This window comes from Carlito syrichta, unplaced genomic scaffold (assembly GCF_000164805.1).
Source record: "Carlito syrichta isolate Samal-C Ts95f unplaced genomic scaffold, Tarsius_syrichta-2.0.1 Scaffold309733, whole genome shotgun sequence".
Lineage (NCBI taxonomy): Eukaryota > Metazoa > Chordata > Mammalia > Primates > Tarsiidae > Carlito > Carlito syrichta.
The window spans coordinates 67,145-83,601 of NW_007253829.1; the positions used below are offsets into that span (position 1 = coordinate 67,145).

A 16,457-nucleotide genomic window follows, 5' to 3' on the forward strand; every position below is an offset into this window, starting at 1 on the left:
TGAGACTCCAACTCAAAAAAAAAAAAAAGAAAGGGATTGGGAAAGTGAATGCCCCAGGACATGGTGGGGCACCAACTAGGAGACTGAGACCTCATGAGGAACCCAGGACAGTCCCGGACTCAGTCCCTCTGCCCGGTCTCTCCACATAGGCTAGCAGCATGTCATGGTTTCCTTGGGGTCTTTCAGAGGCTCCAAGGCCCGAGACTTGTGGACAAAGACTGTGCTCCACAATGCGTTGGCAAGATGCCATCCACATCTGTGTCTGGCAGGGTCCTTCGCGAGCTAACCCCCAAAAGGGGGATGCTGGGAGTGAAGGCAGCCCCTCCACAGCTGTGACAGCATGGGAGACTGGCAAGTAATCAACTTGTGAATTTCTAACAGAAAGGACACTTGGGTCATTATCAGGGGGAGTAAGGGCCAGTTAGAAGCCCAAACTTCACCTACATGCAGCCTATTTATGTGGTTAATCCTCACTTGTGCCTCATATTCCTATAATAAAATAAAAACGGCCAATTTCTCCTCTTGTCAGTGAGCGCACCTCATGGCAGCCTGGCCAAGCCAGCTCCCCAAGGGCAGGCCCACAGCCCTGCGAACAAGGTCTGATCTCGGCCTAGACTTCACAGGATTTGGGTTTTGTCTCTCAACGATTGACTTGTCAGAATGTGAACAGTTGGGCAGGAGCGAGCAACATAGTGAAGATTTTCCAATAATGATGAAGGCATTTAAGAAGCAAGCTCAGATTGTGTGAAGGGAGAGGGGAGACCCAGTATCTGGTGGATAAGCAGTGTCAGCAAAAGGCAGGAAAACCAACAAAATGCTGTTTATCAAAGACCTTTCCTTGGGAAAATGTTGGGCAGTACCTACTAAAGCTAAGATACGTATATCCTATGACCCAGCAATTCTACACCATTTGCTGCATTTCCAGCAGAAATGTAAACACACACTCACCAAAATGTAGTACAAGAATGTTCAGAGAAGCTTTATTAATATTAGCCAAAAAGTGGAAACGGCCCAAATGTTGATTAGCAGAATGGGGAAATAAATTGTGAGAGAGTGTTGCAATGGAATATTATACAGCAATGAAAAGGAAAAGACTACAACAACATGCAATAACTGAAAAGAATTGCACAGGTACTACCAAATGAAAGAAATCAAACAAAAAAGAGCATAGTATATGCTTCCACCTAAATGAAGTTCAAGGAGGGCAAAACTAGTTGACGGTGACAGAGACTGGAATAGTGCCTAGAGATGGGACAGGGAATGCTGACTAGAAGGAAGTTCAAGGAAGCCTTTGGTGGTGCTGGTTATCTAGGTACAAACAAAAATTCACTGAACTGTACACTTAAGATTTGTATACTGGCTGGGCTCGATGGCTCAGCCTGTGATCTCAGCACTTTGGGAGGCTGAGGCGAGTGGATTGCTTGAGCCTACGGGTTTGAGATCAACCCAGGCAACTTGGCGACATTTCGTCTCTACAATAAAAAAAAAAAAAAAAAAATTAGCAGGGCATGGTAGTGTGCATCTGTACTTCCAGCTACTTAGAAGACTGAGGCAGAAGGATTGCCGGAACCCAGCAGGTCAATGCTGGGGTGGCCATGCGTATGCCACTGCACTCCAACCTGGACGAACAGAGTGAAACTCTAACTCAAAAAAAAAAAAAATAAAAAGATTTGTATACCTTCTTGTCCAATAACACAATAAAATAGAAATAAAATAAACTTGTAAAAGGCTTTTCCCCACCTCCAGAAGAACCGCAGGCCCTTGAAGCAAGTTCTGACATTCCCCTGGGGTGAGAGTCTGGTGGTGTGTTGAGGGCAGAGCCTGGAAGGTTGGTGCTGATCTTCCTTTGAAGTTGAGGGAAAAAAAGGGAGAAAAGTTTTCAATTAATCATCTCTCAGGTTGAAAGAGCAGGTCTGAGCCAGAGATAACATCAGTGGCACCAACATGAAACTGTTTCGCTGCTCTTATCTTAAACCACAGTGAAAAATAACTTTTGAAGATGCATCTTTCCTGGCAGCCATGGCTCAGGGTCTTCTCACAGAAGGGAAATCGGTTAGCCGTTTCCGAGAGTGGGGCCTGTGCCCAGCAACCTTTCTGAGGGCCCATAGCACACCACCGGACCCTCACACCTGGGGAAAGTCAGAACTTGCCCAAGGGCCTGTGGTGCTTCTGCAGGTGGGAAAAAGTCTTTTAAATTTTTATTTTATTTTCATTTTTATTGAGTTATTGTCAGCACAATAGGGAATTATTGATCAGCAGAATGTTTGTGTACTTTATTGCACAAACCTGTGGGACCAGGCTCAAGGATTCTGCCTAGCTCACCTCCTGCATGGTTGTGAGGAAGTCCTGGGCATCTCTGGGCCTTGGGGGTTGAGGGCTTCCAGCATGACAGTAGGTGAGATGGCCCCTCCCCTCCCCCAGCTCCAGTCTTGGGGACTGCCCCTGTTCTGACCTGCTCTGGCCTCCCCACTCCTCTAAGGAGCAGGGCAAGGCTCGGGGTGCGTTCAGCAGTGACAGATTTTCCCGACTCGTGTCAGGGAAAGTGGTTTGGGGCTGCGGCCTTTACATTCCTGCCTCACCCCTACATCACAGAAAAGAAAACTAAGGCCAGGGAGAGACCCCAGCGCCAGATGTCTCATCTGTGAAGCCCATGTAACAAAGTGGGAGGGGCCCAATCAGGAGCTGCTGGATCTAGGGACACCAGCCATGTGCCCTCAACACAAACCAGCAGCTTGCTCAGAAGCTTGGGAGGGCGTGGTATCTCCCTATTCCCTGCAGCTCCTGCCCCTTCACTCCAGTCATGCAGACCCCAATTATCCAGCACACACAGGTGCAGGTAGCCAGGAATCAGAAGTAAGGGCTCTGTAACACAGCACACCTGGTTGCCCGGCCAGCCCTGTCCACTTGTGGCTGTGTGGCGCAGGCCAGATGGGTATATGTGTGACTCTATGCACAGGGCATTAACGTGAGGCTAACTGAGAGTGACTGGACAGCACCTGCGCTCTCCAAGGTCATGCTGAGAGCTGTCCTGCCTGTCAGGGAGAAGCAACCAGGCCTCTTCTGCTGTCCATGCTGAAAGAGGCACCTAGACTCTTGCCCAGGCAGGAGTGCTCAGGGCCTTTGAGGGGACCGGCCCATTGTAGGCCGATCATCAGCATCTTGGCTGAACAACCAGTCTGGGGAATCAATCGATGCCGTGCAAAACACCACCCAGAATCTCATTTAGCCAGGGACACCAAGGATGCAAATTTCCAATAAGCATGGGGACCACATGATGCCCATTGACCTTAGCACTCAGCCTCTCTCCTCAGATCAAGCCATGGAGAAAGCTCACCTGCCATCTCACCTCTCCAGTCATCCTCCCAATTCCCTTCCAATCTTTGGCCCACAGGGGACATCCCAGCAGCAGTGCCATTCCGGACCTGTCATAGGTGCCTTTCCACATTGCCACGTTAGCTTCATGACCATCATTTTATCTCATACACCAACACGCTGAGTGTTTCTGTGGGTGAAGTTTTCCCTCTTCTGTGTGATCTCCCTGGGTGCAGCCATTCTGTGGCTGTGACAGAGACTACCGTGGAGCTGCCCATTGGGCTGTTCCAGTCCTTGAGGCCCAGCACACGAGAGAGAGTTGCATGCTGCTTTAGTGTGTTTCTTGGATACCTGGTTCCGACCTCAATACTGCTGATTTCTATAGAGGGAGAGAATGCCTAGGAGGCAGAATGTGGGAGAGAGTTGAGGTGGTCCCTCGGGAAGCCCCTGTGAAAGAAGGGACTATCCCCTTGTCCTGAGAGCTCTTGATGTATGGATGAGTCTTCTACTTAAGGCACCCAGTCCTGCTCTCGCTCCTGGTCTGGAGATGGGCCCAGCAAAGTCAAGAGCTTTTCCTCAGGGCCAACCCTACCCATAATAATCTCCATGGATGGACATAGTTGGGCCTGTTCCCTGGCCTCCTAGGAAAAGGGGGTCAATCCCAACCAATTTGGTCTAGCTATGCTCCTTGGACCCAAGTATCCAGCCCAGAGCTCCTGCCATCTGGTGTACCAGCATCTTAAAGAATCCCAAGGCAGCAGTGCCAATAGACCTCAGACCTGCCTGGGTCTTGGGAGCAGCCCCCAGATAGCCCTCCCACCTGGTTCCAAACCCCAACAGGTTCCCCAACCCCACTGTCTAGGTATGAACCTACCTGGAGGGAGAACAAGGGCACATGGAAAACCCAAATGGTCCTCAATGCAAGGTCTCTCATAGGTAGCTGTTTGGTAACCTAGGCCGAGGCTTAAGACTGTCAGAGGGATAAGGGCAGTCACTTGGTGTAGTACAGCTACTTTCCCACCTGTGCCCTTCTCAACTTCTCTGTTCACCAGAGGAGACATCAGAAGCTGCCTGTCAACCTCCCTGACGTGTTTTTCCCCAGAGTTGAGCAAGATGCTCTGAGGTCTTTCTACTTGACAAAGACTGGGAACATAGGCTCTGGCCTGGTCTCTGGGGCAGGCATTCACCCCACCTTTGTGGACTCTGCAGCTGAGAGACTGAGGTACCTGTCTGAGGTCACACGACAGGCTAGTGGCAGACCAGTCTTATATACATTTTGCCATTCTGAACGTGGCAATGAAGTGCCAAGGACACACGTGCAAACTCCTAACCCTCTACTGTCAGGTCCCTCAGGCTTTATTTAGGAGCTCAAGTTCAGGAGACCTCATGCTGACGAAGGGGAGGTTGGGGCAGTGAAGGGAGGAGAGATCTTCCAGCCAGCAGATCCCAGTAGCCCCATCCAGGTATGTGGGGGGTTATGTACCCCCATAGACTCTACCTTCAATTACAGAGGGGTGGCCTTGGGAGCTGAGCATCCATGTGGTGCACCCGAGGGACAAGAGCTACAGCCTTGGACTGGACCATGGGCTCTCTCCAGGCTGAAGTCACTCTTGGTTCCTGGTCCTGATCCTGAGCATCAGGGCTACCCTCTGTGTTCTGAGATAATTTGGCAACTTTGCTCAGGCACACACCTGCTATGTCCCCTCAAGGTAGAGATAAGCAGTAGTGGCCTAGGGATCCTAGGGCAAGGAATGGAGTGGGCAGGTCTGCAGTTAGCCTGTGTGGCTGCAAGTCTAGTCCCAAGCTTTACAGCTGGGAAAGGTCTGTCAATGGCAGATGTTGCAGACTCCCCCAGGTCTGGCCTGGGCCAAGTTGTTATTGTAGCTTGATACCTAGTTGTATTCCAGAACAAACAGATCTCCATTTGTCCTGGTTGGATGAAGAAGCTCATGGTTTGAAAGGTTTGGATTGTGTGAAGCTATTTGAATTGTGGAGTCATCCCAGTCACCTCCAATAAATTTCTCAAATGAATAGAATTAGAGCTAGAATGGAGAGTAGGGGACCAGAGCTGGGTGGTCCTGTGTGGCAGCCCTTTAGTGCCCAAGCAACTGAGAGATTCACCCCAAACAGGGTCCAGTGCTCAAGGTGTGAGGGAGCTATAGTCAGGGTGGGGGCTGTCATGCCATGGAGACACAGGAGGGTGTTGAAAGGGGCTTTGCACTGGGATAGGGCCTTGCTGTAAGGTCAGATAACTTGGAGATGTCCTTGGCCTCTGTGGGACCCCCCTTGTGTCCAGGTCCCACATTGTGCCCAGTCTCCCACAGATAGCCAGAAAGCACCCTGTCCTCTGAATCATTTACCAGGGCTGACCTTTCTGTGGCACCACATTGGGCCTGAGGGGGTGGGGCAGAATGGATTAGACAGCGCTTCCAGAAACTGTAGTGGAGAACAAAGGAGGGTGCTTTGAGGCTCAAGCCTTGGGTGTTAGATCTGGAGGTGGACAGGTGCTGACTGAGGCCAGGGCAGGGGGCATGGGAAAGGATCTGAGATCTGAGTTCTGAAGGACACAGGGAGAAGGGGGTCACAACAAGCTGATGACACTCCCACTGTGTGCCCACTGGTACTGGAAATGCAGCGGAGGTTCAGAGGAGGCGGGGCTCCCACTTGCCCTATCTGGGGCCGGAGGCTTCTCCTGAGAGACCCTTGGACCTGTGGGTCAGAAGCCCAGCAATGAAGCCATCACCCCCACCCCTTCAAGTCAAACAGGGCCCCAGCAAGGCTGGCCCCTGCCACGACTCTCACTCACAGCATTTCCACTCCCTGAGCTTTATTGAAGCAGCAGGTGCAGATGTGTCAGCTACAGAATTTTGTCCTCAAGCTCTACCACCCCCATTACCCACCACAGCTTTGTCTGCTGGCCCAGGACCAGCAAAGTCCCACCCCACCCCACAGCAAATTGTTCCCGAGGCTCCTCCAATCCCATTTCCTGCAGCTCTAACCCCTTAAGAGGACGGGGTCCTGGAGGCTGCCCTTGATCTTCTTACACGATTTCCATCCTTCTATGGATATGATAACACTCTGCAAGGCTTCCTTGAACTTGGAGAAATCACTTTGCTCAATAGTACAGTTCTTGGGTGGGTCTGTTGGCTAAACAAGAAATACATGTTTAAGTCATCCTCCTAGCAGGAAAAAAAATGAATAAATAAAAGCAAACTCTTGTCCTTCCAGCCACAAGGGTCTTATAAGCCCACTGCCCCTAGGAGGTAACACCACAGTCTCTCCTATGCTGTCTGAGGGAAGAAAACTGGGAGCTGCATGGTGATAGTAGGGCCCAGAGTCTAAGGACCATCCAAAGTCTTGAGGCCAAGGGCATAGGCAGGTCCCAAGCTGTCCAGGAGAGGGACATGAGGACCAGTGGGGTGGGAAGAGTACACCGGGGACTGTGCAATCAGTGGGCAAAAAGAGCAGCTGTCATTTCCCCAGACATTGCCCCCCCAAACTGCTGCCCACCCCCCCATCATGGGCTCCAACGGTGTTCATCAGTCCAGAAGAGGTCCCAAGGACTGGGCAAACTGGAGCAAGCTTGAACTGGCTGCCCAACCAGTTTCATCACAGAGAGGACCCTTCCACCCCAGGCTGAGTCTGTGAGCAGCCCTGCCCTGACCTTTCTCAGACCTCCCCCCACACTGACCCCTGTGCACAGGAGCTTGGCAAAGAGCTCAAGCAGAAATCCCCAGGACTCCTGAATCTGTTCCCTCACACCCAGCCTTCTACTCCCCACCTGCCACCCCTGTCAGTGAGTGGACTTCTTTTGGGTTGGAGACAGTTCCAGAGAACAGTCACCTGTGTGGCCAAGAATAGCACCAAAGGCCTTACAGGTAGCAAGTATGGCCCATAAGAAGCCCTTTGCCCCGCCGGGCCCCTGACTGTGACGCAGGGAAATTATGTCTCAGGTTTCCCTAAGAGCAAATGGCAACTTACTTTCAGCTTTGGGCAGATTCTGGTGAGTTCTTCCATATCCTTATAAATCTTTGTTATGTGATGGTCCCGCTTGTTGTATTTGGTAACAAGATCCTTCAGGGTGGAGGTGAAGTTCTTTGTAAACTCCCCATAGCAAAGCTCCTGAAACAAGATGGTGGTCGTGCACAGCGAGCACCAGCTGACCCCAGCCTCCTCCACTGCCGGTCACCCTGGCTAGACAGAGCCCTGAGCCCGAGCTCAGGCTATTCCCTGATTCTCCCACAGGATATCTGTGGGCCTTTGCAAGCCCTGCAGTGGAGGCAGTTGGGGGTCTCCTGGGCCCAGAGTTGCACTTGGTTGGTGGCCAGAGAGCCTGGCAAAACCTGGGACCTGGCCTCTGGTTCATCTATTGGCTAAGATGGAAGCTCCATCCTCAAACTCTCAGATTTCTCACGCCGATGTCCTTTGTTCTTATCTCTTCCCTAGGCTCTGTCTGGGGTGATCCCTCTCTCCCCAGTCAAGTGTGGTCCAGAAAGTTCAAAGGGTAGCCGTTTCTTACCTCACTGGTGTTCTGGGGCCTGTTGAAAGAACCCTGGGAGGAAAGAAAAGTCAGTCAGGAACACCAAGGGCCACTGAGAGCAAAATAACATTTGATGAAGACCCAGGCTTACCTGGTACGTATTGTTGTCAGCCGAAAGTTCCTTCTGAATCTCAGCACAGATTGCTGTGTGATTTTCGTGGGGAGACACCATGGCTACCTTAATTGGGACAGAATGGCTTTCTGACCCCCAGAGCACACATGCCAGGAGCACATACAGGTACATGGTATTACTCGAAGGCGGCTCCAAGCTGATCCGAGCCTCGGGCTTGGCAGCATTCTGTGGAGAGGGGTACCTATATATGTGAGTCTAAGGAAATGCTAAACCTCTTATCAGTCATCACAGACTTATGAGGAAGACAGAGAGGACCTTATCACTGGGCCAGATGTGCTTTTCATGCATTTTCGACGACCACAGCACACCTCATGGATTCTTGTCTTTGCTGAAATTCAGGTTTGGTCCAAGCCTTTTTACTTGCAATCATATCCAAAGTCATGACCTTTCTGGTTGAGTGTGGGTCTCTGGCCAGAAATGGGGCTGTCCACAGGTGCTGGGTGGAGCAGACCGCAAGTGGGGGGTGGGTGCATAGCTTTGGAGAGTGCCAGGCAGGACTAAAGCCCCATCAAGTCCGCTCTCCCAGGCCCACCTGTCAAGGAGAAGGCTGGCCCTGCTGCCCACTTAAGACGTATGGATATATCCACTTCCTCAGAGCCCTGCTAGGGACACACAGGAACAGGTTCAGAAACAAGGCTGTCAAAGCAAGGAGAAGGAGGAGAGTTGCTTTTTTCTCAGCCTGAAGACCATGGATTTTAGGGGAAAGTGCCTGTTTGGATTTCAAACTTCATGTAAAAATAAAAGCAAGTTCCCGAAAATGCTACACCAGAGCTATGTACCAACAAATTATGAACTTACATTTTGACTCTCAGAGATTAAGATCATCTATTTTGAGGAAAGGTTGGTAAATATGCTGAGCTCTGACCCCTGTGGTCTGGTTTCTTTTTCACTGAACAGTTGGTCTATGTGCTGATTTCCCTTAGGAGTGGTTGAAGCCCTGAGTGTGAGGGGCAGGGCATGGGACCTGGGGGCCAGGGCCTCCAACGGGCACAGGAGTTTTGCCTGATGCCAAGGCAGGCTTGTTAAGTCAGTGACCAGCCAACCCCAAAAGAGGATGTCCCTGCTCTCGGCCAAGCTTCCCCTGGGCTGGTCACTGGGACACCCAGGTGCACCTGAGAACCTTTCTCTGGAGTGGGAGCATCCAAGGAAGCATGCCGAGGGGGGCAGAATACCCAGGCCCAGCTCTCGCCTCCCCTCTGCTGTCACAGTGTCGCCCCTCAGACAGCGCCCAACCCCTAGCAGGCCTCCGGCCCCTTCCCCACCTCCCAGCTTCTCTCCTTTTCTGCCCCGTGGGGAGGTGGGGGCACCACCAGCATTGGCTCATGGTTGAAAACAAACCAGAAAACTGCAAATACAAGAAGACTTTTAATAATTTATTATTATGGTAAGACATCTTGAATAAATACAGAGTATGAGTTTAAATAAATAAATAAATAAATATTTTAAAAATATAAATATATAAATAAATATGACCGATCTCTGCCAGTATAAAACATCCCCCATTTATCTACCACCAGTATGGCCCAGGGCCTGCCCATGCCACCCCCACCGTGGCTGTGGCCCACGCTTTGGTCCCTCTAAGATGAAGATCCTGAGTTTCTGGCTCTCGTTTCATGAGACAGCAGCAACCTGTGAGGTAAGCTTTGGAGCTGGCCTGCCTCACTCCTGGCTGGGCTCCCAGCAGTCAAAGGGGATGTCAAACAGAAATTTCTTCAGGTTCTCTTTGAAACTTTTGAAGGTGATAATCTGGGTTGCACAGGAAGTTTCCTTTAAAAAAAAAAAAGAAAGAAAAAGAAAAAACACTTGAGTCCAGACGAGTAGGTAGCATGGGGGAAGCACCAGCATGTTTCTGCCCTGCCTCTTAGAACTCAGAGTCCAGAAGGCCCTTTCCAGGGCCCGCCCACTGACCTGGATCAGGTGACACTGCCACCACCCGTGTATTACCTCAGGGGTGCACAGCTTTGCCAGCCACAGCTGGGGCCGAGGGCCTGACAAAGTGCCAGCCTAAGGACAGTCTTCTGGGTGGTCAGACTCTGTCCTTCTAATGGTCCCTAGCCAGGGCAGAGCAGTTGGGCTGAGGCCATCTCCAGACACCCAGAAGAAGCAGGAGTCCAGGCCACCACCTCACTCCCTTCTCATAGGAAGGAATGTCTGGCACCCTTTTCCATTCCAGGTAGGCCTCCTTCCTTGCTTCCATGCAATCCATGTACCTCTCATAGGGCCAGGGGAAAATCCTATCGGGAGGTGGCACTTGGGCTCTGACACTACCTCTGGACCTTGGGCAGGCCCTGAGTTTTCTTGGGTTTGCCTTGCCTCTGACCTCATTCATGATAATGACAATAAAACCAAGGATAGGGAGCATCGTGGGTTGCAGAGCTCCATGGCTTTAGCTCCTGGGGATGAAAAAGGGCGGGCTGCTTCCTCTCTGGATGTGCTAATCATTACACATCTGTTGACACAAAAACCCTTTGGGGTCCTGGATAGCCACAGCCAGAGGTCTGTCCCCACCCAATCCCCACCCTCCTGCTGAGGGCCCAGATGTAGGACTCACCGGGGTTGGGGGACAGTACTGCTTGTAGTGGCTGGCCATCATGGTCAAGGGGCCCTTGAGCCTGGCTAGACTCCCCTGCAGGCCCTGCTTGTACAGCTCCAGGCGGGTCTGCAGGCATGTTGGCTCCTGTGGAACACATCCGTTTCTCGGTGAGCAGTGACCAAGTGCCCTCGGTGGGCACAAGATACCCTCCCCATCACTCCTTCTGGTTCCCATCCCCGTCCCCCAGAAGTAGGCTTGGGAGGGGCACAACCAGATTCTCAAGCTGGGTTCAGTCAGAGACACAGTTGTGTCCACGGCAGGCCTGCTCTCCTCACTGCCTAGCTCAGGCCACCCCTCAGCTGGTGCCTCAAGAGGGTCCCAACCCCGCGGAAGGAGGTCATTCTCACGCAACCATTCAGGGGGAAGGGGGCGGGGCATGGCGGGGCGGGGCATGATCTGGACCTGCTCTCGAGTGAGGGTTGTTTCTGAAACTCCTCTGTGCCCTCTGTAGTCAGCACCGCGCTCACAGGGCTCGGTCTCAAGGCACAGCGAGTGCCCCAAACCTACGGTCCCTGTCTCGTGAAGTGACCCCCACTTCACCACCTGTCCTCTGGTAACCCCTGGCCCTTGAATGCTAGGTCTGCCCATGGCTGCTCAGCAGATAAAGGAGCTCTTGTGACTGCCACGGGGGCAAGTCTAGCGGCCTCTTGAGCACCCAGTTGCTGCCCCTCGGCAGCCAGCTGCCTGGAGAGAAAGTGGACAACCCTATGAGGGGCCATTTGAAATGGCATCCGCAGCCCCACGCCAGAGCAGAGGGTCCTGGAAAGCTACGTCAGAAAGAAGTGTCTCACCTGGGGGTCAAAATTCTCAGAGACGACTTCTACTGTTTCATTCTGTAAAAAAAGAAAATGTCATGTTATCAAGGGGTCCGGCAGGGCCAGTCCAGGGCCAGCAGGGTGGCCCAGGCAGGAGCCTGCGCTCTCCCTGTCACTTACCAACTCAGCAACAGTGTCATTACTTTGGTTCAGGAGGATCTGGGTCTCCTTGATGGCATTCACATGCCTCCAGGGCCGGGTGACAGGGCTGGGCGGGCGGGTGGGTGCAGAGATGCTGCAGACCACAATGCCTAGGAGAAGCAGGTTCTTCAGCCACATCCTCCTGAGAACTTTAGCCTTTCTCTCTATGTACTGGGCTCACTGGCAAAAGAGCTCTTAAATACACAGAGGAAATGATTAATGGTGACCACAAAACGCCAGGGAGGCGGGGGAACTACCTGAACTGTGGAATCTCCTGGCCCTTATCAGCTGCACATGGGAACGGTGAGCCTTTCCCCCAGGTGGTCAGGCTCAGGGGTTTTCATTAATAAACCTTTCCAAGAACCAACAACCCACCCGCCCACCTCCTTGAGTGCTCTCCAGCCTTCCCTGGGCAGTCCAAATGGACGCTAGACTGCCACTTCCCTCGGAGGGACCTCTGACACAGCTTGGACTTCCTGGCCTGGAATGGCCAGAGTGGGGCTTGGGAGATAGTAGGTGAGCCTCCTACTCCCAGGCTCCCCATCCTGCCTTCTATCCTTGGAGGCCTTTGGACATGCCTGTGCCCACCCTGCCTCTTTCCGACTCCAGCCTTCCACTTCTCCTCCCAGAGTCCTCTCCCCTGGCCACTGTGAGAGACTTGAGTGTGAAGGGAGTACTCACAGACCTGTTCTACTGTCCACTTAGGCAGAGTCCAGCCAATGGCACAGTCTTACGTTGGTTCTTGAGAGCTTCTACCGAGGACCCAGAACAGTTGGCAAGCTCAGCCTAGTCAGGGGCCCCTACCCCTGTGAGCAGAGGGAATGAGGACCACACACATATCATCAGGCTTCAGAAGTGGGTCGGGGCTCTCAGCTGGGCCAAGTTGGGCCCCCTAAGTTTGACTCCTGACTCTGGTGCCACCTTGCTAAGTGACCCTTTTCCCTAGTTATATGGGCCTTGCCTCCCTCCGCAGGGCAGGCTGCCCTCTGAGGTAGGCTGTACGCTTCTACCTGTAGCTCCGAGAAGTCACCAGGAGTTTCTGGGGCTGGCTGCAGCATTGTGGCTGTACCCATACCAGGGACAAGGGACAACGGCTTCTCAAGCAAGGTCTTCCAGACTTAATTTCCTACATGGCTCTCTTTCCTTTCCCCCTTCCTCTCCTCCTCCTGCCCCACCCCTCCCCACCCCTCTGTGGAAGGGCCTCTCTGTGGAAGTAGGAACTGCTTCTGGAAAAGCTACAGGCTCTTGAGAGGCTGACGAGTGTTTGGTTTTCACAATGGAGTTTAGAGAAGACAGCGTGAGTTTGTGTTTGCACAAGGGATCTGGCTCAAGCTGCCCATACCTGGAGTTTCATGGCCGAAGGAGCGAGGGCCTACACATGTCCATTTCTGAGCATGTATGTGCTGGTGGGATTGGATGTGGGAGTGTCTGCACTTATGGGTGTGTCTTGGAGGCAAGGATGTTTGACATGAGGGCGCCTCTGTGTGAGCCCTGATTCCTGCTTTACGAAGGGCCCCAGGCCTCTGAATGTGCCCCTCTGTTACCCAAGAAGCTCGTCACCTGCAGTGAGATGTTTCTGGAACCCACAGGCTGATTCAGCCTAGGCCAGTGGGATCGGACACAAGCAAGAACATTCTGCTGGTTTCATGTGAGCTAGCATCCAGAGAGCAGGTAGAACTCATGGCTTGAGCACCATGGTCTGAGTCTGCAACCCTGGCAAGTTTCAATGTATCATGGGAGTTTTGCTGTCCTTGAGTGGGAAGCCGAACCGTAGTCCTCCAGACTCTACCAGAGGAGGAGAAGTGGGGGCCTGTCAGGATCTGGAGTCCCCTGTGAGGCCAGCCCTGTCCATCTGAGCCTGGTGAGAAATTTGTACGTGGGCAGGCTGTGGGTGAGAACTTGACATTTCCAGGCCTTGACCTTTGCTCACCTCCTTCCAGGCAGCTCTTGGGGGAGAAAGGGAGACAAGGATTCTACATGTAGATGCCACACAGAGTGGAGGACTATGTCAGACAGCACCCGGAGGATGAAGGAAGGGCAGGGAGGGGAGCCACAGGCAGTGACTGAGCTGGTGTCCAGGGAGGCAAAGAGCTGGTGTGGCCCCTCTGGGAGGGAGGGTCACTTTCCTCCTGGAAATGAGTCATCACAGCCCAGACAGTTAGTCAACAAGCCTTTCCAATCTGCACCAGGCTCTGTGCTGGAGAGAAGGTGAATGGGGCCCCCCACTGGCCCTCACATGGTCCTTGAGGATCTCACTCTGGCTAGACACAGGCTGCAATGGACCCTTCCATAGTGTGGTCCAGGCTGGGATGGGGAGGTTCAGAACTGAGGAATCCCAAGGAGCCACTAACTTGGGAATCCAAGGGGACAGGAGAGCTTCTTGGAGACATGACCTCCAAGCACAGGCTGAAAGGGAAGTAGAAGTCAGGTGGGCAAATTGCTGTGGGAGAAGGGTGAGAAGAGAGAGGGAGAGTGTTTTATGCACAGCAAGGCCTAGGATTTTAGGAGCGGGTATAATTAAGAGAAGGCAGATTTCAGAGAGACTACGGAGGTAGAATCTTGAAAGGACTTGGTGATGTAGCGAAGTCACTCTTTCGTTCAATATTTATTGAGCACCTACTAGATTCCCAGCAGAGAAAGGGGATACAGGACTGAGGAAAAATAGTCAAGTTTCTGCAGTCGTGGACTGTATTACCCCGCTGATGGAGGAGCTAGATTCATGAATCTACTTAACCTCCACCACCAAAGTGTGCTTTTTTTTTTTTTTTTTTTTTTTTTATGATCCTGGGTTTTGTATTTATGGTACAGAGCTATTTCCAGCAAAAAAATGTTATAGCAGGAAATCTGTCTTTTCATTTCTACCAGTGGACTTTTTCATCTATGTCTCTAACCTCTTTCCAAATGTCCAGTGTCACCATATTACCCAGTTCTCTCAAACAGACCTTGCTCCCAAATTACTTAATGTGAAAAATTAATTAATGATCTCCCAGCATACATTTAATTACTAAAGAGGTGGAGTAATTCCAAAGTGTGCTTTTGAACGTGAGTGAGAAGAGTAAGTCACTAAGTTGACTAAGGTGGGGACCCAGGGGGCAAAGGAGCAAGTCTGCAGGGTCTAAGTGACTGTAGGAAGTTTTGGAGGTTTGGAGGCTACCTGTGCAGGAGACAGATCTGGAAGTGGCCCATGTCCACGTGGTAGCTGAGGCCATGGAGAGTTATTCAGGAAGAAGGACTGAGGCCCAGCACAGCTGTGCTGAAGGACAGAACACGATAACTGGGTAAGTGACAGGCCTATGACCGAGGGTCCTAAGAGGGCAGGAAAGAAGGAAGTCAGGAGCCACGAGGAAAGAGCTGTTCCAGCAGTGCGGCCCTCGGGTGCCAAAGTCAGCACGCGCAGAGCAGAAATCCATGGGTTTGCCGCTGAGCCTTGTGGTCAGCCACACATCTCTCTCCTGGAAAGATGACGTCAGGGCTGAGACCATGACACAGGCAGGCATTCCTAGATTGCACCGCAAGAAAAGAGGTGGCCATGGCAGCATGGAGCTGGCCACGCTGACTCAGGGGCTCCAGTGGGGCTGTGGCAGGGCAGAGGTGGGGACTAGGATTGGCGGTGTGACCCCTCTTTGGCCCCGTTCCCACAGGGCCAGGAGAACACCCTCTAGAAGGAGTTTCCTATGAGAGTGTCCTTCCCCCCTGACTCTGGAGGAAACGCCCCAGATCCTTATCACAAGAGGAAGTTATCACATGGGGGAGGAAATGGACCTCAAAGTCCCTTGGGCCCCATGGAACCCCTACATGATCCTTGTGCTGGCCACTCCTTGGTGAGGTTGTTAGTTGTTGAGACCAGGAGCTGGCCCAGTCTACACAATCGGTGACAGCAGACCCAGAATTTGAGTCCATATCCGTTCCTGCTACTCTGATGTTTTCTGCCATCTCAGGGGTCAGAAAGTCAGGAAACACTGGTCACCTGGTGGGACCAGCAGAGAGGTGGACTGAGCACGCTTGTCCCCCTTGGGGCAGCTGTAAGGGGAGATTCCTGCCAGGTGATGACCGGGAGACTGGAGTGTTCTGTGACTGTCCCAGGGAAGTCTGGGGACTGAAGGCAGATTTTCCTCCAGAAGATCCTGCTATCCAGACATCTCTATGCCCCAGGCTTGAACTCTTGTCCCTACCCAGCAGCTACCAATCCCTGGGAAGCCCAGGGAAGTCCTTCCTCCCAAGCCTCAGCTCCCTCATCTGTACAATGGGTTAATTATCACAGAGGAAATTGCTGCCTTTCCCAGGAAACTTTGTGGGCAATCCTCTCGGGGAAGAGGCAGCACTTCAAACTCTCCTCTCCCATCCCCATGGGAGGTATCTGAAGCCCAAACTGAGCAGAGGGGCCATGCTTGCTGGACTTTCCAGGGACAGCTGCCCCTTGCCAATCCCCAGTCTCAGAGGGCATCCTTCTGGACAGACGTGGTAAGCTGGAGAGTCCAGCTTACACCAAGGGCTCGCAAGGTCCGTGAGTGACTTGTCCTTCCCTGAAAGGGAGCTCTTGTCACTCCAGACTGCAACAGACATATGAAAAAACATCTCTGGCCTCTACAGTTTTAGTTGCAACCTGTCCCTTCCTGTGTCCCCTCTGTCCTGGTTCCCAAAGGCACACCTCAAAAAAGGGTAGCCTGTCCTGGCCAAACTCCAGGTGCAGGCTTCCTGTTCTCTACAGAATGGGTGGTTCTGGAATGAACTTCCTCCCAGACTTTTCTGGACCTCCCAGGGCTCTCTTGGACTTTCCCCGAAGCCCTGTTTAGGCAAGCACACCTCACGGCATGATCTTGGGCCTGCGGCTTCCCACCTCCGAGTCCCAGCCGGCTCATCTCCATCAGGGGATGGGAACTGACTTTTGCAAGTTGTTAGAGGGGTGCACTGAGATCTGTATGG

General features: G+C 52.4%; 1 protein-coding gene across 1 annotated transcript; it reads right to left on the reverse strand.

The window, feature by feature from the left end:
- Window positions 1-9,634: 9,634 nt before the first annotated feature.
- Window positions 9,635-11,682, reverse strand: CSF2 (colony stimulating factor 2). The gene is made up of 4 exons (XM_008067672.1): window positions 11,514-11,682; window positions 11,370-11,411; window positions 10,537-10,662; window positions 9,635-9,752 (listed from the first exon to the last, which is right to left on the reverse strand). Exons 1-4 carry the CDS (start codon window positions 11,670-11,672, stop codon window positions 9,645-9,647), a joined length of 435 nt encoding a protein of 144 aa, XP_008065863.1. The 5' UTR covers window positions 11,673-11,682; the 3' UTR covers window positions 9,635-9,644.
- Between the last annotated feature and the right edge of the window lie 4,775 nt (window positions 11,683-16,457).

Coding starts and splice junctions, on each gene's coding strand:
- CSF2 (XM_008067672.1), bottom strand. CDS start 11,672: ATGTGGCTGAAGAACCTGCTTCTCCTAGGCATTGTGGTCTGCAGCATC. Junction 10,663..11,369: donor CTGAGAATTTTGACCCCCAG/GTGAGACACTTC, acceptor TGTGTTCCACAG/GAGCCAACATGCCTGCAGAC. Junction 9,753..10,536: donor AGTACTGTCCCCCAACCCCG/GTGAGTCCTACA, acceptor TTTTTTTTAAAG/GAAACTTCCTGTGCAACCCA.